This window comes from Anser brachyrhynchus (genome assembly GCF_964034855.1).
Source record: "Anser brachyrhynchus genome assembly, chromosome: 8".
In the NCBI taxonomy this organism is placed as follows: Eukaryota; Metazoa; Chordata; class Aves; order Anseriformes; family Anatidae; genus Anser; species Anser brachyrhynchus.
In genome coordinates this window covers 22,230,751-22,256,956 of record NC_137702.1, presented here as the reverse complement: position 1 = coordinate 22,256,956, position 26,206 = coordinate 22,230,751, and the positions used below count along the sequence as shown (strand labels likewise).

At 43.5% G+C, this 26,206-nt stretch overlaps 1 protein-coding gene across 2 annotated transcripts; it reads left to right on the top strand.

The window, feature by feature from the left end:
* Position 1: 1 nt before the first annotated feature.
* On the top strand, positions 2 to 25,421 carry KLHL20 (kelch like family member 20). 2 transcript variants are annotated; one of them, XM_080602009.1, is made up of 13 exons: positions 90 to 126; positions 1,334 to 1,367; positions 1,485 to 1,545; positions 8,985 to 9,558; positions 13,769 to 13,927; positions 15,075 to 15,169; positions 16,378 to 16,493; positions 16,881 to 17,064; positions 18,192 to 18,335; positions 18,522 to 18,655; positions 19,247 to 19,455; positions 21,141 to 21,247; positions 23,500 to 25,421. In XM_080602009.1, the coding sequence occupies exons 3-13, from the start codon at positions 1,523 to 1,525 to the stop codon at positions 23,582 to 23,584; spliced, it is 1,830 nt and encodes a 609-aa protein (XP_080458135.1). In that variant the 5' UTR covers positions 90 to 126; positions 1,334 to 1,367; positions 1,485 to 1,522; the 3' UTR covers positions 23,585 to 25,421. The 2 variants fall into 2 exon arrangements, with proteins under 2 accessions (XP_080458134.1, XP_080458135.1); XM_080602008.1 differs by lacking the exon at positions 1,334 to 1,367 and having other exon boundaries at positions 2 to 126.
* Positions 25,422 to 26,206: the final 785 nt, after the last annotated feature.

The following is a 26,206-nucleotide window of genomic DNA, read 5'->3' as shown; positions in this document are numbered from 1 at the left end:
CGGAAGGGGCGGGCGGGCGGCGGCGGCTGTTGGCGGGGCGGTGCGGTGCGGGCCCTGCGCTTCCTGCCGCTCGGCACCCACGGCGGCGGGCAGGGACCGCGCTCGGCGGCGCTCCCCGCGCCCGGCGTGAGTTGCGGAGGGAGCCGGGGGAGGGCACGGAGCCGGCGGGGCAGCCCCGTTGTGTGTGTGTGCGGGGGGGCTCTCCGGGCGGGTCCCCCCGGCTCGCGGGTGCCCGCGGGGTGCGGGGGGGAGGCAGCGGGGGAGCCGCGGCGCCCCGAGCCGCGCTGCTGCCCTCGGCCGGCCCCGCCGGAGCCCGGCTCGCGGCGTTGGGCGGTCGGGGGATTACGAAGGCGGTGCCGCCGCCGGCCCGCGGGCAGAGCCTCCGCCGCGTCTCGCAGCGCCTGCAGGGCTCCCCGGGCTGCCGGGCACCCGCAGCGGCACGGCCGCCTCCGGAGCCCCCCTTGCAGCGGGCCGGTGGGGTTGCGTGCCGGGCTCCCCTCTGACCGCGTCAGTGCTAAGCGTTTGTTTTCACCTTCTTGAAGTTCAGCTTGTCTCTTCAGCATGCTGTTTGTTTTGGTTTTGTTCGCTCGATTTTTGTTTTTAAGTTTTCCAGTCTCGCGCTTTTCCCGAAGTTTCAGCGGTTTCCCATTCCTCACTCTGTTTCTGGACGGGAGGAAGCCTGTGCATGTCAGCATGGACACACAGCATCCTTCCGTAGCCAAGAAGAGAGGCTTACTGCTTTAAATAATGCTTTAATTAAATGTACTCCTAACTCAGTCATTAAAACTGAAATAGACGTGATGGGTGCCCTTTTAAAAAGGGGGATAATCTACGCTAAAATCAGAATTTAGTGGTTCAATGTGGAAGGGCTGTGCAGTTTGCAACTGTTATTCCTCTCAGAAAATAAGCACGTAGAGTGGAAGTGGCCAGCACCAGGCAGCATCGTTAATCTTAGCAGGTGTAGTCCCGGTACTAGCATCGCTCTTACCTCTGGGGCACACAGTTACCTTCAGTTTCCAGGCCCAAGTTTTATCGTGCATCGAATTCTGGCCCAGCGGTGCTGTGTTTCTTGTTAGCTGCCAGGCTGCCTCAGATCTCTGCTGAATGCGCCAGGGAGAGACCTCCTGCTTCTGACGGAGGCGTGCGAGGGAGCGCACCCGGTTCCTCGAGGCACGTTGGCCTTTGGTGGAAGAGTCCGAAGGATTCGGGGAGGCAGGCAGTTTGCTGACTTTGATCTGTGTGTTCCATTTGCCTAAAGAATCATTATGCAGCTGCGGTGAAATTACCTTTAATGATGATTATGTTTTCTTCTGCTTTATTCTCCGCAATCTAGACGTCGTTAATCTGGGCTGTGAATTTATAGCTGGGTAAGAGCTTGAAGGCATATGAGGATGTGGATGTGGTCAGTTCTGCAGTCCTAGAGTCAGACCGAAGAGGAAAGAAGACTCTTGCTTCACCTTTTTTTTTTTCTTGTCTTGGATCAGGTCTTGAAGTGTAGGGTGAAGGTTTCTCTTCACGGTGCATGGACGGAAAGCCAATGCGCAGGTAAGATGAAAAACAATTGTCCTTCTCTTACCCCAGTACAGTAAATCATGTGAGTTGGTTTCAGAAGTGCCTACACCATAAACGTTTTTTTTTTTAAGACCTGGATAGGAGAATTAGAATAGAAAGCATTTATCTTTAGTCCTTGCTTCTATGTATTTAGTTTTCAATATGCTCTTAGGAAAAGGGTATGGAAACAAGTTATAATTCTCTGTTCTCCTCTCCCCCTCCTCACTTACTATCGTTTAAAATCCAGTATTTAATTACTTTTGTGTTATGATTGTGTGAAATAAACTGCCTGGGAATAAAAATGAACTTGATTTCTAAGGGGTATTATTTTCCCCTTAACTAAAGGAGTTTAGCTCCTTTGATGGGGTGAGGTCTTGGGTGAAAAGGAGATTTCCTCTTCTAATTATGGATGCCAGCTGCCTCAGTTCTAATGAGCTGAAGATGCAGCTGAAGTTTAAGTCTGGAGTGTGCCTTGCTGTGGTTATGTCAGAAACATTATCTGTTATGTAGAAGGAAAAAAAATGTTCCAGTAAATTAGCATGACGACAGGTTGGCAAACAAGATTGCTGGTTCTAGTGGCTGTTCACTATCAAATGTGCAAAGACAAGTCTTACCAGCAGATATATTTCGGCATACAAGCTGTGTGGAAGCAAAGTGTCCTGAAGTTTTACACCTCCAAATGAAGTAAATGCAAATGTGAATTGCCTAGGCTGTCTGTACTCTAGGATGTTAAAAGTAGGGAGACTTTACGATGGATAATTCTGTAAATGTTAGTGTGAGAGAAGACAAGGAATGTTAACCATGCATGAACTCTCTATATAGAGTTTTTAGCTGTAGCATTTGCGGAAAATATTATTCTGACTTCTATATTGTAGAAGGAGGTAAGAAATAAATAATCATTTAAACCCTTGAGGAGTGACACTGTTGTTTAATTAAATAAACCCCTCAAGCGCAACAAAAAAGACTGTGCTGCTGCTTCAGTTAAGCTAATGAGTAAACCTTGGGACATGATATGGGCATCACTGGGGCTATGTATTGTTTGATATTTTTGCCAAGATAAGAAATGTGGTTTTTAGACAATGAGGATGTACATGGGACTCTATTGTGAGTTCCTTTTTACTCCGAGACAGATTAAGTAGCAGACCAGCTCCCTTCCATCTTCGTCTTCTGCAGCTGAGACTGTTTAAATCTTAACTAATGTAAAACCATATCTCTTCAGATTTTCATGCTGTACTTCATTTATCAAAATGCTCTTGCAAAATAGCATGGTATTTGTGAATAGCTGGGCTTGTGTTCTTGTTTTCTCTCCTTTATTTTTGGGCTCCTAATGGGAAAATCGAGGTTGTAAATTTGTCTGCTGATTTCTACTTGTGACATTGAGGCAGAGAACAAAAGTGCTGAAGTTCAGAGGTATTCTGGGGGGTTATGGCCTTAGGTTTGCTAGCACAGAAGTTCTGTCTGCCACTCAGGCCGGGGTAGTTCCGGTGTTGGGTAACAGTGCTGAGCTGAAGAAGGAGAGGTTTTCTCTTCTGGTGCAGACCTTTCACTACCTTTTGTTTTCCCTCCCTCTGTGGCAAGCCAGTGCAGAGCACGGATGATGTGTTTGACAGACTTATGTGGGTATTATTTTTGAGGTAACCCTTCAGTGGATCGCTGTGCCTGGATGCATTGTATTGCTGCAGTCTAGCCTGACAAGCATGGCTCTACAGCGGGCCGTGGACTTCAGTTCCTGAATATCCTTGTGTTGTAAGGGCCTCTGTGTGGATTGTTAAAATTTCTGTTTGTTGTTCTACTGCTTATTTTAGCAGAAAAGGATGAAAGCTTCCTGACTGGGTTTCAGGCTCCCAGATCTTCCTATGAAGTGCAGCTAAGCAGCTGGGGGGGAGCACTTGCTTTCATCCTTGTACTCAGGGCTCTGCAGCCATTTCAAACCACAAGCGAGAGTTGTGGCAGATACTGCAAGAGGAGGGGAGCCGGGCTTGGTCAGTAATTGTGTTAACAAGCATGGTGACTTCGTATTAAATGCATACAGTGTCCGGGGGATGGGAAGCACAGTTTGAACAGAAAATGAATTGCAGCCACTACTGTCAGGACTGTGGTGGGGAGAATGTTCGAGCTGATGTTCGAGCTGATGTTCGAGCTGATGTTCGAGCTGATGTTCGAGCTGATGTTCGAGCTGATGTTCGAGCTGATGTTCGAGCTGATGTTCGAGCTGATGTTCGAGCTGATGTTCGAGCTGATGTTCGAGCTGATGTTCGAGCTGATGTTCGAGCTGATGTTCGAGCTGATGTTCGAGCTGATGTTCGAGCTGGATTTATCTTGCATCAGAAATGAAGCAGTAGATGGGGAAGCTGCTCTTACCGTCAGGGAGTGGCAAGAGAAGTTTTTCTGCTGAAGGCAACAGCAAGGCAGAGGGGACCTCGCCAAGAAGGGCATAGTCCCATGGTACCTGGGCAAGGAAGGCAGAGCAGATCTGGTGACCAAGAGTCCTGCAATCATCAGGCAAGTCTGTAGTGATGAGGAAGGGCTGGGGTAAAGCAGAAAGCCAGCCCAGGAGGTCAGTGTCAGCCGGGTACGTGGTCAGGTGCTAATGTGCCTGTAACATAGTTCAGGCAAGGCACAAGGGCTGGAGCAGCTCCCAGGCCAAGTGGGAGACCTCCTGGCTGTTTCACCAAGCTCTTTTCCAGCAGCCTGCTTGCTCCCAGGTGACAACAACATTGTGTTGGAGCTGGCTTCAGTGCACGCAGCCAAACCCTGCCGAGAAGGAGAGGTTGCAGAGTGTGGTGTTGTGCTTGGGGCCCTCATGCACTTGGGGAAATTAACTGATTGCACGGGCAGAGCTCTTTTCCAAGACAAACTGCAAAAGGTTTAGGAGGGTTTTTGGAAGACTCAAGGAACAACCTCATCTTTCTGCACATCAGCATCCTAATTTTTGGTGAAACTGAGAGATTTCTGGGTTTGGACAGTGAAAATCAAACTAAGCAATGTAAATAGGGGCATGCACGCTGGATCACTGCTGCCCTCATTTTGAGTAATAAACCTGACTGCAATATTTTATATGTGCATGTTTGCATAACAGCCTTGTTGAGAACATGTGCCTAAACCTTGCTGTCTAGGTAAGAAAAGAAGTCAGCAGTATTTTTACTAATAATTAGGTTTCTAACTAATTCAGAGGTTTGTTTGCCACAATTAGGCATTTCCATTTACTTAGTAGGCAGTGTTGTAGTAGACTGAAGGTCTTTGTCCTGGCAGTGCTGTAATAAATCTAGGAAACCTTTTCTTTGTGTATGCATAAAATTCACAGCTAGGCTTTGACAGAAATTGCTACTGCTTGGTTCATTATCTTAATTAGTTGATAAAATCCATTGCTACTGAAGTCCATGAGAGCAATGTCTGATTTCAGTTGACTTTTTCAGCCTGTTACTTGTTCTGTTTTGTGGGTCTCTGTTTCATGTCAGCCTATTGTTTTTTTCAGAATTACATTAAAGCTTTCTTGTAATCTCATGCTAAAGCGGATGTAATCTTAAACCAAAAAAATGCAGGCCATTCTGACTTTAAAGTTAAGGAGCTCTGTGACAGTATTGGAAAGTATTTTTCTTTGATATTTTTGGAACTTTTGAAGAAGCTGCTGTGTGCTGTAAGGATGGATGTCTCATAGATGCCTATGTTAATGATTGAAGTTTTGGGAACTGGCATAGATGAATAAAATGGAGGTAGAGCAGTCTATTTATCTGACAGCGTGGCAGACTGTCTGCGTTCCCATTTGTACTTTTCAGCAGTGTGCTACAAAAACCGATCCATTGTCAGCCCTTTCTTAATCCCGTTGTGTTTGCTGATTTCCCCAGCCCTGCATTTTGATGGAAGCTAATCCCAGAATATCTTCATAGCTGAGCAGGAGTCTTTTATCCTTGCATACACATTTCCTCTTCGGTCCTCAACTCTTCTTAATCACCCCAAGTATTCAGGAGCAGCTCTTAGCTTTGCATGTGTTAGGGGGGGCAGCAGCTAGCCTAGCATGTGAGAATCAAGTGCTGCCTTATGTCTTTCACACCTCTAAGCTACTGAGTCATCGTTTCATTCTCTATGCATATATATGCATAATGCACACATAATGCAGTGAAATTATTATCCTTGTGGAGATGCATGCCGTTGGACGGTGTCCTTTTAATTCACACTTCTGTGCCTGTGTATAGCAGCAACCCACAGTGCTTAACATCAAGCATCTGGCTTGATCCAGGATGGAAATTCCCGAGCCCATTGATCACTAGCTTCTGCATTGCCCACAGATAAGTTACGGATGAATCAGAAGTGCTAATTTGCTTATTATTCTTCTTCCATCCATTCAGTTTTCTTTAATCATTAACCAGCACTTTCCTTCCCGAAGGAAGGAGGCTGGATACAATGGGCACACTCAGACAAACAATGCAGAAATTCCTGCAGTTCTTACTAAGCAGTTTCCTTTTCGGTTAGTTAACGGAGATATGTTCAGCAGTCAGATTTGGAGAGAAAAGCCTGTTCTGGCCTGGCACAGCAGTGCTAGGCCCAAATCTGGCCGGCTAAGCACCTGACATAAGCTGCTCCACCGTATTGTGCTGTCAGCGAAGAGTTCTGGGTGGCGGTGTTGACAGGGCACACGGTGATCCTTGTGGGGCCGTAGCCTTAACCCAGTCTCTTTTGCAGTTAGAATCAGTGCCAATCCAAAAAGCTCTCTGAGAGATGGCTTAGGGGTGTTCTTAGGGGGTTGCCTTTGTTTGAGGAAAGCCTGGTATGTTTTGGGGCATGGCGAAGGGTCCTGCTCTCCTAAAGGAGGTCCTGTCACGGTCCTAGGCCGTGTCTTGTGATCTGTAGCTGTGTGAAATGGGTGTCGGTTTAAGGGGTGCTTGTTCTATGGTGAGATGCTTTGATGGACAGCCTGGTTATGACAAACTGCCCAAAATTATTACGGCAGTAAGCGTCTCAATCAGGCCTTTTTCTTTTCTTTTTTTTCCTTCTCCCAGGGGTTTGACACAGCTTTAAACCCCCAAAGCACAACAAAATCCATTTTGCTTGCTTAGCAAGAGAGAGACTCAGTACAGGAGGATTTTGTCCCCACCTTTCTCCATCCCTTGGTTGAGGGATTAAATTACTTATCCTGTGGCCTTCGCTGCTGAGGACTACGAAAGAAAGCCAATTAGGTAAATTAATCTTTAGCCAAGGTTTCTTGAGGTTTTTGTAGGGGTACTGTTGAACTTAGTTCTCTTTTGCTACTGTGAGGAGTGTTAAGCTGCATTGTTTGTGAGGAACTTCGAAAATGGTTGTCACCCCACAAGGTGAATTTGGGTTGTGGGGGACAAGAGCGGGTGGAGGAGAGTGAGAGGCCCGGTAACAGCAGGAGGATTTGTCAGAGGTGTCAAGAAAGGAGAACAGTGATGGATTGAAGAAAGATAGAGTAGGGATTAAAAACAAGAAATAATTAAAAAAAAAAAAAAAGCCAAGGCATTTAAGGTGCAGAGGCTGAGCAGGAGCAAGCAGCAAAACCCGGAGGGGAGACCCAGCTGGATCTGTGTAAGTAAGATATGAGGAAGAGGTAATGGTCTGAAACATCTGAATCCCATGATCAAGGAGAGGGTGTGGGGGGAATGGGAAAACAGTCTAAGATGCAAGTGAATAATTTGAACTGCTGCGAAGAGACTGGTTTACCTGTGGTTAAAAAACGCATTTGACATAATAATGAGAGGAAAGGATGTGAGTTATTTAATCCTTTCCTTCAAGCATGCTGCAAAATACATCGAGCAATGGCAGAGCGATCTCATTTTAACTCTTAGTATGAACAAAGTGAGGTAGTGTAGCTCCCAAATACCAGTGTACCAGAGAAGCTGGGAATGGATAAGATGTGTGTTGGCTCTTTCAGCGTACCTCCAGCAGCCTGTGCACTCCCTCAGAACTACCATCGTTCTGCTGCTTTGCTCTGTACATTTTACCAGCTCCAAATGATGTTTTCTTTTGAAGTGGAAGAGGCGGTAATTTCCCGTATTTTCTTTATTTTCATAGCAGTTGATAGGTGCTGTTGCATCCTTTTTAGTAATTGCATGTATAGTATGGGGCAGAAATAATGCTCTGAGCATGCAAAATGATGTCTCAGTTAAGTGTGTGGCGCCCGTGGTGTGCACTGATCTGCAAACTCAGGTTGCTGAAAACAGAGTTGGGTTTAATTCTTTTTGTTTATGGCTGAATTCAGTGCTAATGTGGTAGTGAAGCCTGGGATGCTGGCAGACAGCTTGCAAAGTGAGGTATGAGATGTGTCAGCTTGGTTCATCCCTACAGAAGTGCAGGAGGGCTCGGGGCAATACTGCATTCCTGTTCCCTCCAGTTAGCGTACAGGAGCTGTGTGGGGTGTCACCATTACAGACTGGGCACCAAGCATCATCTCTCAGCACTGCTGCACAGAGGGATATTGCACTTCAACCACGGCAGAGCTGACGTCTGCTTGGGGATGCGAGGGATGGAGGAGAGAGACCTGAAGTTATGTAAAGGAGAACAGCAAGTAGCTAGAACATTACACATGGAGCTAGCAGGATAGTATTTCTTACCTACTCTGTGCCAGAAACTTAGCTTGCACCTTCCCAAATGATTTCTCATCTCTAAAATTACCACCTAGACTTTTTTCTTTTTTTTTTCTTTTTGGTAGGCTAATAGTTGGATACTCTGCTTTTGACTCTTCTTCTGATTGGTTTGATAATCCCAGTTGCCTTCTGCAGCTCCTAGTCTGCCATTCTTGGGAAGGATTGACCTTTGTTGAAATGTGTCAGGGAAGGTGGATTGTGTCAGAAGCTCCCTTAATTTAAAAATAACAGAAGAGGTAATGATTAAATGGATAGTTTGTGAACTTGAAAGATCCTTGTAGTAGGCTTCAGGCCATTTTAAGTTACCCAAGTCTGCGTGACAGTTGAACGTGGTTAGGTATCAGTGATGAGCGACCCTATACAAAATGTAGGTAGGAGAGCAGAGAAGTTTGGTTAAATTATGTGACTGGAATTCTTTGCAGTGGAAATCCATCTCCAGCACTGACAAAACTCAAGTGAGAATGGGACAGTCAGATAATCTTCGTTGCTTTGAGTCACTGTCTCTGAAATGGGGATATTTCTCTACCACACAAGGCTCTTTTGAGGTTCAGTTAATAAATATGTATGTGTAGTTGGATGTTACAGCAGTGTGTCATAGAAAGCATATAAAATAGATATAAATATAAGCCTGAAGGTGGACATTTGTTTATTTCTAGGTATACTTTGGCTTGAGACTGCTTCTTTTTGCGCATGAGCGTGTGTTTTCACATTCTCACGCGGAGCTACAGGCAGTGCTGTTTTTGCACCCCTAATTGGTGTGAGCGTTAAAGCTTTGCGTGGCAGTGATCGATGAGCTGCTGACGGTCCTGTCTCATGGCTTCCCTGCTGCAGGTGTACCAGTACTCGACCAGGAGAGACCGGAATGGACGTGACCAGCCGCTGCACACTCGGAGATCCCAACAAACTGCCGGAAGGGGTGCCACAGCCCGCGCGCATGCCCTACATCTCCGACAAGCACCCTCGACAAACTTTGGAGGTCATCAATCTTCTCCGGAAGCACCGGGAGTTGTGCGATGTGGTGCTGGTAGTCGGCGCTAAGAAGATCTACGCCCACAGGGTGATCCTGTCAGCCTGCAGCCCTTACTTCCGAGCCATGTTCACCGGGGAGCTGGCGGAGAGTCGGCAGACAGAAGTTGTGATCAGAGACATCGACGAAAGGGCCATGGAACTGCTCATTGACTTTGCCTACACCTCTCAGATCACTGTGGAAGAGGGAAATGTCCAGACCTTGTTGCCAGCTGCTTGCCTTCTCCAGCTGGCCGAGATCCAGGAGGCCTGCTGCGAGTTCCTCAAGAGACAGTTGGACCCTTCCAATTGCCTGGGCATCCGAGCTTTTGCCGATACTCACTCGTGCCGTGAACTGCTGAGGATTGCTGACAAGTTCACCCAGCACAACTTCCAGGAGGTAAGGAGCTCCTGTGCTGGAAACGTGGCTTAAAATGTGAGACCTTTGGGCAACTCTTATTTTATGCTTCTTTCCAAATTTTGCCATTTGGTCTGCTAATAGTGATGGGTGCTAGCTATTAGCTGGGGAAAGGAGAGGGAAGAGGTACCTGTAGGACTACGTTGTGCTGTTATTCTGTGTGTGATCTGTGGCATTTCATCCCCTGGAGTTCTGTGGTGAATGTGATACGGAAGGCAGGGCCACAGGCATCGCTGGTGCTTGGTGTTGCATCCGAGGTGGCTGCACAACTTTGTGCACAACATTGCACTCCCCTTTCAGAAGCCTTCAGGATTCTATGTGATTGGAGGGGTCTTAAAATAAGGACGATACATCAAAAAAAATAGTATTGAGTATAGGGATTGGATGTGGGTGTGTGTGGGGAGCATACAGCTGCCTCAGAGGAGTCTTCAACTCTCTTGCTGCAGCGGAAACAGAGTTTTGCATCTATTATTCAGCAGAATTTGTTTAAAAGTGATTTAACTGTGTTATTTTGTGGCTGACCTTTATAAACCAAATGATTTTTGCTTTGTTAATTCTTCACAGAAGATTTTTTTAGGAGAAAAAGTTGCTATCTCCCAGCTTAGGGAAGGATCAGCATAATGAAGGATTTCCTGAGAAGTACTAGGAAAAGAGTGGGTCTTTACTTAACTATTACACCCAGATGCAGAAGAGAGCTCGATGCCTCTAAGTGGTGTCTTGCCAGAGCCCTAATTGGAGGGGAAAGAATTTGTGTAAGTTTTGGAAGCGGGTGCTCTCATCATGAAGGTCTGTCCGCCTGGTAGAGATTGATCTCCTGCCTTTTCCTGAAACCGTGCTCTTCTATCCCTTGGAGCAGATAGCTTGTTGTGGAGAAACCTCTTCTTTTCACCTGCTTCACAGGTAGATCCTTTCCAAAGGCAGTAGGAACTCTGGAATTGAGTACTGATGCTAATTTAGTTTCCCCAGAGAAGTGGCAGTATGTGATTGATTGCAGCTTTCAGAATTTTTTTTTCCTCCTGGAGGAAGCAGATTGGAATTGTATTAATTTCAGTCAGATAATACTTAAGAAAATTATGAGCAGAAGCAAACACAATTGAACTTGACTGTTGGGCACACTGAAGACAATTCTTGATATCTGACTGTAGACACATGACATCAGCTTACTCTAAAAGTTGCAATTAAATATGGCTTTCCTAACCATTATGACTGGAAAACAGAATTTGCTATTTAACATGAGAGGCTGTTTTTTCTGGAACTTGGTGATTTCCCAAAAAGCCCTGCGTTTTATCTGACCATTTTATGTGCTCTATGCTTGCTCTGCATTTCTTTTCTTCTGCGTTTTTTTCGGGAGCAGGATGGTAACCAGATGGTTGTTTATTTTCAGTACTTGGTGGTTTTAATGGTTTGAGCAGTGCTCTTCTTATTATTACATGAGTAGGGCATGCTTACAAGCCTCTAAATAACTTCTTAACAGCATAACAATTTTGTATTTGAATGTTTTAGCATTAATACTTGCAGCTGGCTGTTAAGAGCTGCACGCTATGGGGTTCTTTTCTTTCGCAGTTTCTCAAAGATAGCTTCCTGTGTTTGTTTTCCCTGTGAAAGCACACACAGGCAAGTTTTGCACTCTAGAAAACACTCTCCTCCTCAAAGATGATGCAAATTATGATTGACTCAACTAAATCATGGCCTCTGGAAAACAACGGCTTAGATTAGCTCACTGTTTGGCCTGGGCAGGCTTTGGTGTCCCTTTCAGTACTCCGAGAGTTTTGCTGTTCTTCATCCCTAATGCTCCCCTCTTCCCTTTCAATTGTTTCTCTGCAGCCGGTGTTAATGGTGCTCCTTGTTGGGCTCATGTTTTGGCCTGGTTATTTTCCATCTGCAGAGTGGATTGGTGGTCCCTTATGTAAGCCAGTGACTTGGCTACTTAAGCATCCTCCACTGGAGGTAGAGAATGTTAGAAAATGTCGTCCTCTGCGGAGGCTGTGTGGTCATCGTTCTTCCAAGCTGGCAAAAAGAAATACGAGATGGGAATTTCCTGAATGGCAATGTAAAAGATTAAGCACTAGGCATCCGGCCAGCCCATGCAGTTACTTTGAATGCAGTCTGAATTGCTTTATGTCCTCTGCTGTGCTAACCTCTAGATCTATTAATTTTTATGTGTATTACTGCATTACATCATTAACTTCTTGGTGAAATGTTTTTCCAAATTTTCTATTTCCCTCAATTTAATATGTTGCCTAAAACCCCTAGTGAATCTTGTGCGTGTAATGTGAAATGGTTCTATTAACAGCTCCGCTGTGTGAGAACAGCCTTCATATTTTTTTGTTTGGTCTCTGACATCTGCACGAAGGGAGAAAATCCACGTAAGGCTGAACAACTCGTGCTTTGTATCAATAGACAAAAATTGCACTCCATATTATCTACTCTGACACTTATTCTATCTGTAAGTGCAGCAGTCAACATGAGTACTGTACACTTTCCTGATTTTGTTCGCATCTTGTAAGCAAGTCACTCAAATAGACCACTAATACTAGTCAGATAATTATTAGTGTCCTGATAATTAAGCCAAAATAAGCCTAAGCATTTTAAATAATTAGTTTTACTATGTAAACTAGCAAGTTGCATGGCAGTAATAGCCTGGTCTGCAGAAGTGCTTACAGTACTTTGAGTTCTGTAGGGCTGTTGATGCAGCTGGGTTTTCAGAGGGTGGAAGGGGTAGCCTGGATGACCGACCCTAACTCATAAACGTTATTTCCAGAGCCTCCATTTCCAGAGTCTGAGGCAGCACTTAAACTGTCAGGGTAAAATTAGGAGACAGGGAGACTGGAAAAATGCTGATACAGACCTTTGTGAGCCACCCTGTTGGTAGGCTGAGGCTGAAGTGCGTGGGCCCACCTTGTGACTCTCACTGCCCCTGAAAGCCCACAGGATCCCAGAACAAAGTCTGGTGACTGACCTCATTGTTTTCTGTGTTCCTTTTTAACAGTGTTTGTTGTTGCCAGTAACTGGGCAATTTCTGCACATTTATTCAGTGCTTTTAAGTCATTTCTTTAGGTAATTAAAAGAACTGTACATGTAATTGCTGTTGAGATAATGGTATCATTATGAGCATGGATTTTTCTTTCATTTATGCTGCAAATCATAGCATAAGTCATGCAATTCTAATGTGGTTGCAAATTATAAAGACAAGCCAATATTTATCTTCTCTTACTGAATCTCTCGGATTACAGGCTACAGACTGGAAATGCTCATGGGGAAGTCGAACTAATGGTTATCAATCAAACCTTTTCTGCAGTTCTTTCCTTAGATTCTTGCAGCTTTCCCATCTACCTGGTACCTGTGCGGAAGACGCAGTGGTGTGCTAGCTCTGCAGCCTCCCGAGGTATTCTGCAGGCAGGTGCACGTGTGCTCTGGGCTGTGCTGTGCGCGCCGTCCCCCAGCGGCAGCCAAGGCCTCCTGAGAAATCGGTCGCTGTCTTGGGTACCGAAGGAATTAACGTGTTTGCAGATTGTCAGTGGCTTGAATTTCACGAGGGATGAGTCCTTAGGAGGCTCTGATTCCCTCTTAAGTGCCTTTGGACTCACACGTGCTCTCTCTATATTTAAAACCAATGAAAGAGACAGGATCAAATGAATCTGTCTCCCTGTCCAGAAATATTTTCTGTTCTGCCGCAAATTGGCATTCAGGAAGATTTTCCATATTCTTTACAATGCCTCTGGTAACTTGTTTCTGAGACTTGCTTCTGTGTTCTGCTTTGGATTCCTTGTGAATAGATCTTTTCTATTTCTGATACTGCTTTTCAGTGAAGTATTTATCACCTGTGTAATCTTATTTTTACATGTGGTGAATGAGAAGGCTGATCTTACAGAAAGGGTTTTCTTAAATTTTGAAACCTGGTCAGTATGATCTGTGGTTTAACCCTTTAAAAGTGTCCTACTAAAAAATTGTGATACTTTTTCACTTGCATCTGTGTTGCTAGGGTCTGCATTTTGTACCATACAGCAAGCCCTTCGTGTGCTGATGTCAAGGCAGCGATGGATATTTGGTATTTCATTGGATCGGTCCCTTGGGCTCTAGTTCAAGCGGGCTGTCTGTCCTTTAGTGTTGCACCGAAGTGCTGGAGCGGTGAAAGGTTCTGGTGCTTTGGGCGCCGTCCTCATTTTTTTTGTTTCCTTTTCTATTTAACCAGGTAATGGAGAGCGAGGAGTTCATGCTGCTTCCTGCCAATCAGCTCATAGACATTATATCCAGCGACGAGTTAAATGTTCGCAGCGAAGAGCAGGTGTTCAACGCGGTGATGGCCTGGGTGAAATACAGCATTCAAGAAAGAAGACCCCAGCTGCCACAGGTAATGCTGAGCACAATAACATTTGAGACCCCTTTATCTAGGGGAAGAGTAATGAGGACTGATACGGCGGTGTAACAGCAGCGTGACAGTTCTGAACGTGTGCAATGACACAGTAGTTCTCTCTGACTTCCCCCTGTGTTAGAAGGCTTGCATTTTCCTTTCATCTAGGCTGAAAGATGCAGTGGCTAGACCTTTTAATAGGGGCTTTATTGAATTCTTTCCAGGTAGGACTTGCCAAACTAGATCATTCCAGTGGTCTGTCCAGACAAACCTGCCTGGATTGCTTTGAGTGTTGTACAAAAAAAAAAAAAAGGTGGGTAAGAAAAAGCTTGCCTTCATTTGAGGTGCATCTTTAAGCTCTGCTATTTGATGTATGCCACAGCCCTCATGATCTTATGCTGGAGCTTGTCAGAATGCTTTTGTTGAAATGCAGCGTTTCATCTAGGCCAAGCCATTTCAGAGAAGCACCCATTCTGACAAAGCTGTCAACTGGAAAGCCTCTGAAGTCCCAGGCTTCCTGATCAAAAGAAGTGAGAGTCTGTCTACCTCGGTGTTTTTATTTTGGAAATGCAGATACTAAATGCAACTTTATTTGGTGGAAAGCTTTTGAAAATTATTTAAAAGCAAACAAAAAACCGTGCTATCCTCAAGCTAGCTCTTCTTAATGGTGCTAAACTGTGTGCCTTTTTAGGCCCTTCTGTCTGTACCTGTTTGTGCTTCTGAATTGTAAGCTGATATGAAAGGGATGTTATTTGTTCTATGCAATACCACTCACGTTTAAGAGAGCTAAATTGTTGATAAAACTTCTAACTCGTGTTTCAGGCAGGTATATTGACATCCGTATTTTTGTGAGCGTGTTCTCATCTGTTAATAAATCCATTGGATTGTCCCTTTTCAAAAACTGATTGCCTGCCTTCTGCCTATCTAAATTGATATTTGGAAAGGTGAAGGTGTACTGTAAGCTGAGCTATGTTAAACTCAAATGCTAGAGTTTGGATGTGTAAAGAACTCATATGTTTATTAGAGGAACTATTAACTCTCTATCAAAAACTTGTTAGCCAATCTTTTTTTTTCCAATTTTGCTTCTCTTTACATCTGTGTGGGAATATGTGACTTATCTACAGTGATATTCTGGTTTGTGTTGCAGGTCCTACAGCACGTCCGTCTGCCACTGCTGAGTCCCAAGTTTCTTGTGGGTACAGTGGGCTCTGATCCTCTTATTAAGAGCGATGAGGAATGCCGGTAAATCTCCTTGCTAATTTACAGAATAGGATTGTGTTGTCTTTGAGTGCCTTATTTACATCTGTTCTCTGAAACTATTTATTTGTCAGTAGTAAATGGGTAATATCTTACAGTTTCCTCTTTTGCAACTGGGAGGAGAAGAAATGCAAGACAGCATTTCCTATTTGCATAATAGTTGGTAGTGTGCCATAGAGGATTTTTTTTTTTCTTTTAAAGTTTTCAGCGAAATAGCAGACTTTGAGTACACAGGTTGACTTTTGGTAAAATACCCTTCAGTGTATTGTTTTCCATTTCACATTTTTATTTCTGTAGTCATGGCTTTTCATTGCAGCTTACCACTTCCATGGTATTTATTCATAATCTCTTCATGACTTAAAGTAGTTTCTGTATGCAAAACATCTTGACTTTGATAACTGAATAGGACTCAGTGATTAGAGTCTGCTGTTTTGTGCAATGCTAGTGCAAAGAAACTGTTGTTTCCTTCTCTTGTGGTATAAGTCTCATCTTTCTAGTTTTGCTGAGTTCTGCGTTATCTATAAAGCACGCAATTTTTCTTTTTGTGCTTAATGTGGAAAAGTTAAAGGGATAGGCTAAACTCTTCTCTTCCTGAATTAAGCGTTCATACTGGGGGAATTCCACGCTTTTAGAGGGAAGGAGGACTTTTTTTCTTTTTTGTTTTATTCAAGGGTTTGGAATATTAGGATTAGACCAGGTGACAAGTCATGAATGGATGGACAGTGTGAGGTGGCCAGAGCTCATGGAGAAAATATTCATCAGAAGGGTACTATCTCCATCTATTGGTCGTGTGTGTATTATGTATTTGTGTGCTTTTCAAGTCCTGTTTTGTTCCCAGGCAAAACCACTGATTTGTTAAGATTTAGCCTGAGGCAGACTGGGTTTTTCTTTTCTGTACAGTAAGCCTGACAAATCTCATTTTTTAAATCAGTCTTTATAGCTTGTAATATCTAATATTAAACTCCAGCCAAATATTGATACTGATCTACTTCTAAATGACTTGTAAGCAGTTGATGAGTATTTAGGTGACAGTGCGTGTTTTAACTAGAGCTATTCATGCACTTATGTGATTTGTGAATACCTGAAGTGTACAACTGTTGCTGACTGCTCTTGCCATCAGCTTTGGTTTGTGCTTTTTCCTTAGACCTGTATCTCGTCAACTTTGGGAATTAATATTTTCCTGTGTTGCACAGGGATTTAGTGGATGAAGCCAAAAACTATCTCCTGCTGCCCCAAGAGAGGCCACTGATGCAAGGACCACGAACCAGACCACGCAAACCCATCCGCTGTGGAGAAGTACTCTTTGCAGGTGTGTACAACTCCTGCTGGCTTAAGTCAGGAGATTCAAGTCTGTGTTCATTATTTTTTTCTGCTGATAGTGTTCCTGTAAGCCTAATCTTTTCCACATTTTTCTGAAATGACCTGTGTGTTAATATCTGGAGGTTTGAGTTAACTTACACTTTCTGGCTCATATTATCTTTTTGGTGGTGTTAATGCCACAGTACTCCCAAACTTATGTACATATCTTGAAAATGACATTGTCTTCCAATTATAATCCTCAGAATGAGGAACTCTGAGAGATGTGGCTACTGGGTTAAGGCTGACAAAGTCCAGAGGGATCATATGTATGAGGCACATGTACAATATGTGAGCTCGGTGCATTGTTGTGACACTTTCTTGTGTTTGGTTCCTGCAGTGGGGGGCTGGTGCAGCGGGGATGCAATTTCCAGTGTGGAGCGGTATGACCCTCAGACCAACGAGTGGCGGATGGTGGCTTCCATGAGCAAAAGACGCTGTGGCGTTGGAGTCAGTGTTCTGGATGACCTCCTCTATGCAGTGGGAGGCCACGATGGTTCCTCTTATCTTAACAGTGTGGAAAGGTAGGTCTTCGTAAGGCCTATATGCAAACTGTTAGCTCTGAATATTTAAACTTGGGTGCAGCCTTTTAAAAAATGGTTCGGTTTTGTGAGCTGCGTTCTTTTCCTGCTGAGAGCCTGAAATTTATATTACGTTACCTGCATGGATACCTCTTCAATATAGTGTTGGTTTACTGCTGAACTAGGTCTTCACGTGTAGCAGCTTGTCATGTTATCCCCAACTTAATGAGAAAAGATGTAGCCTTTGGTATTAGGAAGGAATAGGCAGGAGGTGGGTCTGGCTGTAATTGGGAGCAGTGATGATCCTGGTTAACCTTCTTTGCATTTGCTGGTTTGTTTTTAACATTGTTGAGGAAGGTGAGGTTACAGTAGGCATAGCTTCAGTGCTGAGCATCCTGGAATTTCATTGTGGGTTGGTAACTACAGAATTAAGGAACCTTGCAAATGCAGGAGGAGGAAAATAGGTCAGTTCTAGACCTGTGGAAGACGAGTCAAACAAGCTGTGTCAAGCTTCCTGTTTCTGGGAGCAGCATACAGCAGTCTGCATGGCTAAAAGCCCCATGACTCCTAGCACTCTGTCTTCCCTTTAACAAATCCAATGAGCTATACAAATATCTCATTCCTCCCCTTCTTTCCACATCTCTTTGCGTACTCCTGGGTTCCCAAATCATGACCCTAGTGTTACGTCTCCAATGTTCTGCACTATATTTTCTTGTCTCTGGGTTCCCAAGTCCACCTGGTTCCTTCACCTTTATCTAGAAGTGCAGGTCTCACTCAGTGCTAGCTGAGTTCTTGTGTGACCTGCAGAGAACATCCAGCAGAGCAACTCTGCCTGCTGCTCTCTGCACAAGTGTAAGTTACCACGTGTCAGCCAGACCCTGGTAACCTGCTCTCTTACGAGTCTGAACCTTTAATCTTCAGTTTGAATCATCCAAGCTGCAGTTTGAACGTCCCTGGGATAACATGTATTGGATGCGTTACATCATTTTAGGACGCTTATCCAACTTATAAATAGTTGCTGTGCAGTTCAAGCTCAAGATAGGCAAACTTTACTGCCTCCGTAGTTCCCAAGCATGGGGGAGTCTGAAGCATCCTAGACAAACAACTTGTCCTGTTTGGTGTTTTTCTAGATATGATCCGAAGACCAATCAGTGGAGCAGTGACGTGGCTCCCACCAGCACCTGCAGGACCAGTGTCGGAGTAGCGGTTCTTGGGGGCTACCTCTATGCTGTGGGTGGCCAGGATGGTGTCTCTTGTCTCAACATTGTGGAAAGGTACTTAATTTTAAAAGTGGGGCGCAAGGAGAAGTGGGTCTCTTAGCAGGTGCAGATCAACTTCAGAGAAGGTAAATGTTCAGATCTCATGGGGATTTTTCTTTGGAGAGTATAAGATGAGTCTTCCTGTCCCTTTTGCAAAGATGTTGGTGCTTTGCTGAGCTCTGGTGTTTATTTTTCTGCCAGGTATGATCCCAAAGAAAACAAATGGACTCGAGTGGCTTCCATGAGCACCAGGCGCCTGGGAGTTGCAGTGGCTGTCCTAGGGGGCTTCCTCTATGCAGTGGGAGGCTCTGATGGAACTTCTCCTCTCAATACTGGTATGCCTTTTGCTGTCCCTCACTGCAGTCAGAGCTTGTCATGGTCCTGTTTGTTGTCCTTAATGTCTTCAGGTAGCAGCTGAATATCATGGTGGTCATTTGCTGGGTGTTTTCTCCTTCAGGTGTGGTTTTGCTATATTATTATTCACTCTCTGGACTTGTGAACCCCTATTACTTGATTGTGTGTGTGTCGTGTTTTTGTTTCTTGATGCTGCATTTGGCACTGTGTCCTGAATACAATACTTCATTCGTTTGCATAACAGTTGCAAGCATATCTTTTTTTTTCCCCCCTACAACAGCCCTTCCCCAGCAGGGAAAGTACCAAAGGTCAAACTACCGCAAGATGGTAATGCAGATCATTTTCTAGCACTGCCAGCTTCTTGTTGAGTGAAGATGCTTTATGTGATTGACTGTGTGGGATTGGAGACAGGAGAGAGAATAGCAACCTTTTTAGGGAAGGGAAGCATTAGAGTGACAGAACAAACTGGTACATTATATCTTTGGTGTGTGGAAACTGCAGTGTCTTTACAGACAGAGCAATACCACTGCTTGCCAACCCTGTTGCCCAAAGATATGTCATTTCCTCTGCAGTGGAACGATACAATCCCCAGGAGAACCGCTGGCATACGATTGCACCCATGGGGACTAGAAGGAAGCACCTGGGCTGTGCGGTGTACCAAGACATGATATATGCTGTGGGAGGCAGAGATGATACGACAGAGCTCAGTAGTGCTGAGAGATACAACCCTCGAACAAACCAGTGGTCTCCTGTTGTGGCCATGACATCCCGCCGGAGCGGAGTGAGTTTGGCTTGGTTTGCTTGCTTATAACGTACATAACGTGCTAAGAGCATGGGATAGAGCATCATCTTCTGAGATTTTCCTCTCGCTTCCTCTGTACTTTCACCTCTATTCTTCTGTGAGGGAAACGTTTGCAAAGAGGCAAAGCAACTTAAGACCTGAGAGTGAAGTGGTAGTCGTGTCATGCCATAGACGGCTGCTTAACATGCCTGAAGATGGGGACATCCAGTTGTTTGAAGGTCTTCTTCAGTAGTTTTGGTCCGTTATACTGACTGAGGAAACAGAGGAGTTCTTTAGTTTCTTAATTAGTGAAGTAGCCATATTTGGTATGTGATACCATTAGAGAACACTGTCCAAATTAGTACCTGGGTCTCATCCGGCAATGCACTTTGGATGAATTAGGAGGTCAGCAAACCTGCCTGCCCAGAAGAAAGAGCTGGAAAACTGAGCAATTGTATTTAGATACGAACTTCTTGCTAAGCCTTTTTTCACTGCCTTTATGTGTGTGGGAACAGGATTTTTGGGCTTTCACTTAATGTTGCTTCTCTTCACCGAATCATGTGGGTATAGGAAGTGACAGCATGTTTTCATCAACTGCTAATCTTCCTGCTTTTAGTAGGCATCTGAACAAAAGATTATAACACAGTGTTTTAAGTAGTCATCTTGCTTGGGCAGATGCAAATGTTATGAATATTTATCGCTGGATACTGGATTATATAGTAAAGCATGGATTAATTCTGTATGTTAGTATTTCAGTGTCTGGTGAGGCAAGTGTGAATCATAACTTGCTCAAGTACTGGTTTTGGGGACAATGTATATTTCCTTCCTCAAAGCTTATAGTATGCAGTTCAGCACTGTCCCTCTTAGTCACTCATTAAGGGTTATTTTGTTACGAGTTTATTCTATATTTGCTTTGCGTAGAAATTGCTCAACAGATGCATTTGTATCTGCAGCCCTCCTGAGTTTGCTCTAACTTCCTCAGAGGCAAAATAATGACTATTTTACATTGTGTTGTCGTCGTCATCTCTGTACCACAATGTTTTCAATAGAGGGGATCTTCTTAAACCATAGAACTGTTTGAGATTTTGGTGATTTTGCGCTTCTGTAGAAAGATAGGCTGGAGACCAAGGTGCTTACAGATGGTCCAAGCCACAGCTGAAAAGGAGAAGGCCAGGGCTTACGTATGGTTCTGTCACAGTTTAAGCAAGCACTCCAGGCTGTAGGCTGATAGATATTCTGGTGTGTGTGTGTTCTCTTGTCAAGAAGTTCCATCCAGGACATGATGTGTTTTGGCTGGTAAAGGCTTAGGGCCTGATGTGTCTGTAACTATTCAGGCAGTTCCAGTTCTTGTAGCTGGTAATACAGGGAACCTTCTCCTTTTTCTCTGAGACTTTCTCTGTTTTCAGACATATATTTACCTCTTAATGTCTTGCTATTTTAAGCCCAGTACTTGGACTGTGTAGCATCCTGTATCAGTATGTTCTAGCTAGATGCATTCTAGGCTATTTTGTTTGTCCTCTTTTCCCCAAAAATTCTCTACTGTAGACTGACTTTCCCCAAAAATGGTTACTAAACCCTTTTATTAATACTTGTTTTAACCATTCGTTTCAGGATATGCATTGAGGAACATGTCTTTTCAGTACATCCCAGCTAAACAGCGACTATCTGTGATGGTTGTTTTACAGGTTGGCCTTGCAGTGGTGAATGGACAGCTAATGGCAGTGGGGGGTTTTGATGGCACAACGTACTTGAAGACCATTGAGGTGTTTGATCCGGATGCAAACACGTGGAGGTAACTAAGTTTGTGAAACAATCAAATGGCAATCTCCAGCTATAGCTGCTGCTACCCAGCTGGAACTGTCCTAGGCAAATTAGAAAAATGACATACACCATCATGAGGAACTTGGTGCAGTAACCAGAATAAGTTTCATGCTGTAGCTTGTTAGTTTGCATGGAACTGTAAGAAAGAGGGTTGTATTTAAAAAGAAAAAAAAGTGAAGGCACAGGAACTTCTTTCAGCTGTTGCTACCACATTATTCCAGAAATGCAGTCTAAGGCTGAGAAATCCCCATATACAAGGGGCACTTGCTGCTCACACTGACCTTGTGGCAGGCTTGTATCTCTGTCACTGGTGCCTGACTGTGAAATCCTTCCATGACAATATGACTTCTCCATTTAAATATGGATGGAAGTTGAACAGTTTTAATATCCTGATGTCATTTAACTACTGCAATCCCCATGTCCATAACTATAGGAGTAAGGGGCAGTTGAGAAACATTTTCTTGCAAATTTCTGCTTGAACTCCAGCCATTAACTCCATTTTAGGTGGAGTGGGAGTGAGTTCTGCCTATTTTTTTTCCCACCCTGGTATTGCAAAGGGTAACTAACACTGAATGAATAAAGTCTCATTGCATCTTTTTTCAGGTTGGAAAGCCATGTATAGGTAGGTAATTGAGACCCAGACTAAAGCTGTTTAGCAGGCTTGCTGGGTAAAATGTCATACCAAAACCTAATTTGTTTTTAAATGCTGCTTTTGAACTTATAAAAATGAACCACGCCGAAAGAGATCTGCCCCTTCTGTTTATTTTGGGCTGCGTCTCTTCTGCTTCCAAAAACAAGCTTGCCCTTAGCAGAACGAGCTCACAGTCATGGTGTAGAATTCAGCCTACTCATTTTTGGCTATCAAGCTGAGGCTCTGATTTCCAAATCTGTCTGGAGGAGCTGAAATGGAATACTTTGAGCATATGACATTCTTCCCCTTTAAATCTGGAAGGCATTAGAAGAATTAGAATTTTGTCTGATTTACGAGTTGGGAGAAAATTATGAAATTGCTGGTTTGTATTTCCCATTTCTTTTCTATTCATAACCACACTTGAAAGCAATTACCTGTATGTTTATTCCCAAATCGGATTAGTATAAAGTTTCAATCTCCTATCTGTATTCTTGTTGCTTTAGTAATCTGGAAGGGTGTAGGGAGAGGAATAGAAATTAATGTCCTTATTCCTTCTGGTATAATAATACTAGTAAATTAATCCTTTTCTTCTGAGACAAGCTGTCATGAGAAGCAGTGGAGACCCTTCCCTTTGTTTGCTGAGCTATGGTCAATGCTTTATGAACTGCTGAGGAAAAAACAGCTGAATAGAAAGTAGTACGTACTTCATATTCCTTAGCTGCATTGTTTCAGCTACTTCCAGTGACCGTAACCATAACATATGTTGAATTAAGAGTTACTGTCTGGGCTGGCTTCCACAGAAGCTTAGGAGGTTGTTCAAGGTAATAGCTTGTGGGCTTTTCCCCCTCACTTATTTCGATGACCAGATGTTGATCAGCTACATCTTTTTTTCTTTGCTGAACTTCTTGCTCTGAGAAGGTTTTTAGTGTATGCGTGTAGCCTGATGAGAAATTCTTCTGATACAATTTGTTAATCCCAAATGGTATCAGTAAGAGTTGTTTGAAGAACTCCTATTTCTGCCAGTAGACTTCAGTGGCACAGAAGCATGCAGCTGAAGTGAGTAGGATACTGGAGTCTATAGGGATCAGATTTCCATATGAAATGCAGGCACCATTTCAGTAGCATATCTTGGAGAAGCAGATGGTGCTTGGGATGTGTTATATCTTGGTCAGATCAGCTGAATTTAGGATATTAGAAATGTAAGAGAAATGACTTGAATTATAAGTGACAACCCTCTCCTTGATCCAGTGCTATCCAAAACGTTAGCCCAAGGTCAGCTACAGCCGGTAAGTTGTTTTTTTTAATCTTGCACACAACAAGACAGGGAGAAAGCAAGTGATTACTCAAGTAACAGAAAACTATCGTGTCAAAACAAGAAGCAATTTTTGTTTTGATAGAGAAAGGCATAAGCAAATAAAAGCGTTTACCTTGGAAGTATGTAAAAAGCCTGCTGCCCTGTTACTTGTCACGATCTGCTGTAACCAGAGGTTATCAGTGGGGTAACTGGGGTTTCAAAGGCTGGTTCAGTCTTTCCAGTGGTAGCTCCAAGAAGGAGCTGAAGCAGTGTGCTCACGGAAGCTTTGTCTTTGCAGGTTGTATGGTGGGATGAACTATCGGCGGCTGGGAGGAGGAGTAGGTGTTATCAAAATGACACACTGTGAATCTCATATATGGTAAGCATCGAGAGGGAAGGAGACCCCTAGCTTCTCGTTTCTAGAAAAACTGAAGAGACTTGTTGACACTGGACCTCTTTGCAGCTCTAGTATGAACGGTCTAGACCCAATGTAACTCTTTCTTATGGAACTATAAAAATGACTTCTGTCAGAGTGTGCCCAATGGGAGACCACGTTGTCAGACTCCAGGGAACCACTGGACAAAAGTAGAAGTGTTGCTTATGTCCGTATTTTTTCTAAATAGTCTACAATTTTGGATAAACCAAACTGTAAATGTCACTATAGTGTAAGTAATACTGATGTAAAGACTACAAGCTATAATGGGAGTCTGGCAAGGAAGAGAGTTTCCTGCCTTCCCTCCTGCTGTGAGCAGTGGATGTGGCAGCTGTGTGGTGGGCGAAAGAGGAAAGTAATACGGAAAACATTGCTTTTGCCTTATTTACAGAGAGCTTCAAAAAAAAAAAAAGTACTTGACCTGCAAGGTGCCACCTTTGCACAGAAGCTTTCCTGTGCTCAGAGTATATTTATTTTTTCATTTAATTTGTATCATGTATTTTTTTTGTATCGCTCACAGCGATGATTCCAGCTTTTTATATACATATATATGTGTGCATATATATATATGTATTTTATATATATGTATATGTGCATGTGCAATTTGAGTTTTGATGGGTTGATGGTTAGGGCAGGGCTATGTCCTGCAAGCTATTGTGGTTCCAACCCTTGTGGTATGTGTTAGGGTCTCTTAGAGTACAGGAGAGGTATGAAGATGGGTGCCCTGAGTATCTTTTCAGTCTTGCTAGAGGCAAGAAGTAGAACTGGAACTCTCATCTATCGACTGAATCAGTGAAATGCCCCAAAAGAGAGTGAAAAGGATTTCAGACAACGCCTTTTTAGTGTACAGTGTGTGGTACAGAAGTTCAGCTTTTGTCTCTCAACGCCCCTGTATATGAACCTAGAAACAACTAGTTGTTGCTTACTTAGAAAAATCTTTCTCACATTGCCTACTAGATATCACTTTTTGTCTGAAGCTGGTATGCAGGTGTCATCTGTTAATTCTTACTAGCCTAGATCAACACTCCTCAGATTCTTGCTAGAGTGGCAGACCCACAGTCAGTGCCTGCTGTGAAAAATGCTTAGACTAGCATCACTTTAGCTGCCCTCCTGCCTCTTGTCTGTGTCTTCAGAATTCCTGTTGTAAAACACTGACCGTGACGAGACGGTAACCTCCCTCTTAGTGATTTTTATGTACTTTCTCTGGGCTGGTTTTGAGCAGGGAAAGATCTGAGACTCATTAAAGAGTTTGGAGGGGAAGGACTGTTTGCTGGCACTGTAACTTATCATGTTTTGGTGAGTGCAGAGGTACCCAGGGGTGGGGAGAGAGGAAAGAGGAACTCTAGACTCAAAGGTTCTGATACATTTGTACTGTAATTTCTATCTAGTATGAAAGACAGACCTGTTGCACTTGGTGTAACTTTGGACCTTACTAAATCTGATTTTAAAAGAGTAAGAGGACAGGACTGTAAATTCTTGAGATGAAAAAGGCAGTGCTGATATCTTAAGTTCTTTAACTTCATAGTTTGATTCATGTAACTCAGCATTTTAATGTGCTTGAATATAGTAAAAATTACACTACAGTAATAAATGGGTCATTAAAAGTTTTTAAAAAGCCCCCTTTCCCCTCAAGGTTGATATTGTGTTTACATATGGAAATCATTTGCACCTTTACAAGGAAAACAAGTATTCTGTAAACAAATGTTTACATTTATCATTTATGCTTTTTTCTAGCATGAGTAACTTGTATAAATAGTGCTATCTTAATAAATTTCTTCTATGCTGTTTTTCGTTTGTTCCTTTGGTTGAAAGCAGTGGTTCTGTATAGTTTGTATACATACGGTGGATATAGATGCTATTTTTTTTCAGGTACCAGTCAAAGTAAAACTGGCTTAAAAACTCTGCTGTTTGGTGTTAACCTCAGTTCCTTAGAAGCACATGATTCAGAACCAGCTTTTTCCTGGAAGAAAGCGTCTGCAATATCTTCCTAAATCTAGCTTTGACTCAACTGCAGTTACCTATTCCAATTTGTGGATAAGCGTGTAAAAAGGAGGAAGTAGCCCTTCATTCCAGCAGTGTCCTACAGGAAGGCTGTAGCAGATACTGAACATGCTTGGCAAAGCAGCAACTTTAGGGAAGTACCAGTCTTGAGAGCAGAGTACTCACAGGGAATTCTCACAGGTTTTATATGCTCTTTGTTTGTGTTCTTAAAACAAGGAATAGGTTAAGGTGGCTACACTGAATTTAGAAGTTTAGAAACTGATTATGCAAAGCTGCTGGAAAGAGCTGAGCATTACGTCTAAGATTGACCCCTGGGAGTAACAGCCTTTTTTCAAATCAAATACAGCTGCCAGTTTGTGTCAGACCACCTATTTCTGCTTACCTAGTGTTCCTCTGAATCAATATAGCAAATTTTTGTCTGTTTCCTGAAAGGAAATCACAACTGGTAGTTTTTAATAGCTGCTAAAAGCTTCAGAAGATGGCTCAATTACTTCTAACAGGGTAAGCATCATTGCTTTAAAAGCAAAAATAATCCATCTTCAATTAGTAAACATAAAAACTAAAAGCAAGT

Excerpts from the sequence above, each read along its gene's own strand:
- KLHL20 (XM_080602008.1), top strand. The coding sequence starts at position 1,523 with ATGGACGGAAAGCCAATGCGCAG. Across the intron at positions 9,559-13,768 it reads CCCAGCACAACTTCCAGGAG|GTAATGGAGAGCGAGGAGTT; the intron begins GTAAGGAGCTCC and ends CTATTTAACCAG. Across the intron at positions 18,656-19,246 it reads AACTTCTCCTCTCAATACTG|TGGAACGATACAATCCCCAG; the intron begins GTATGCCTTTTG and ends TTTCCTCTGCAG.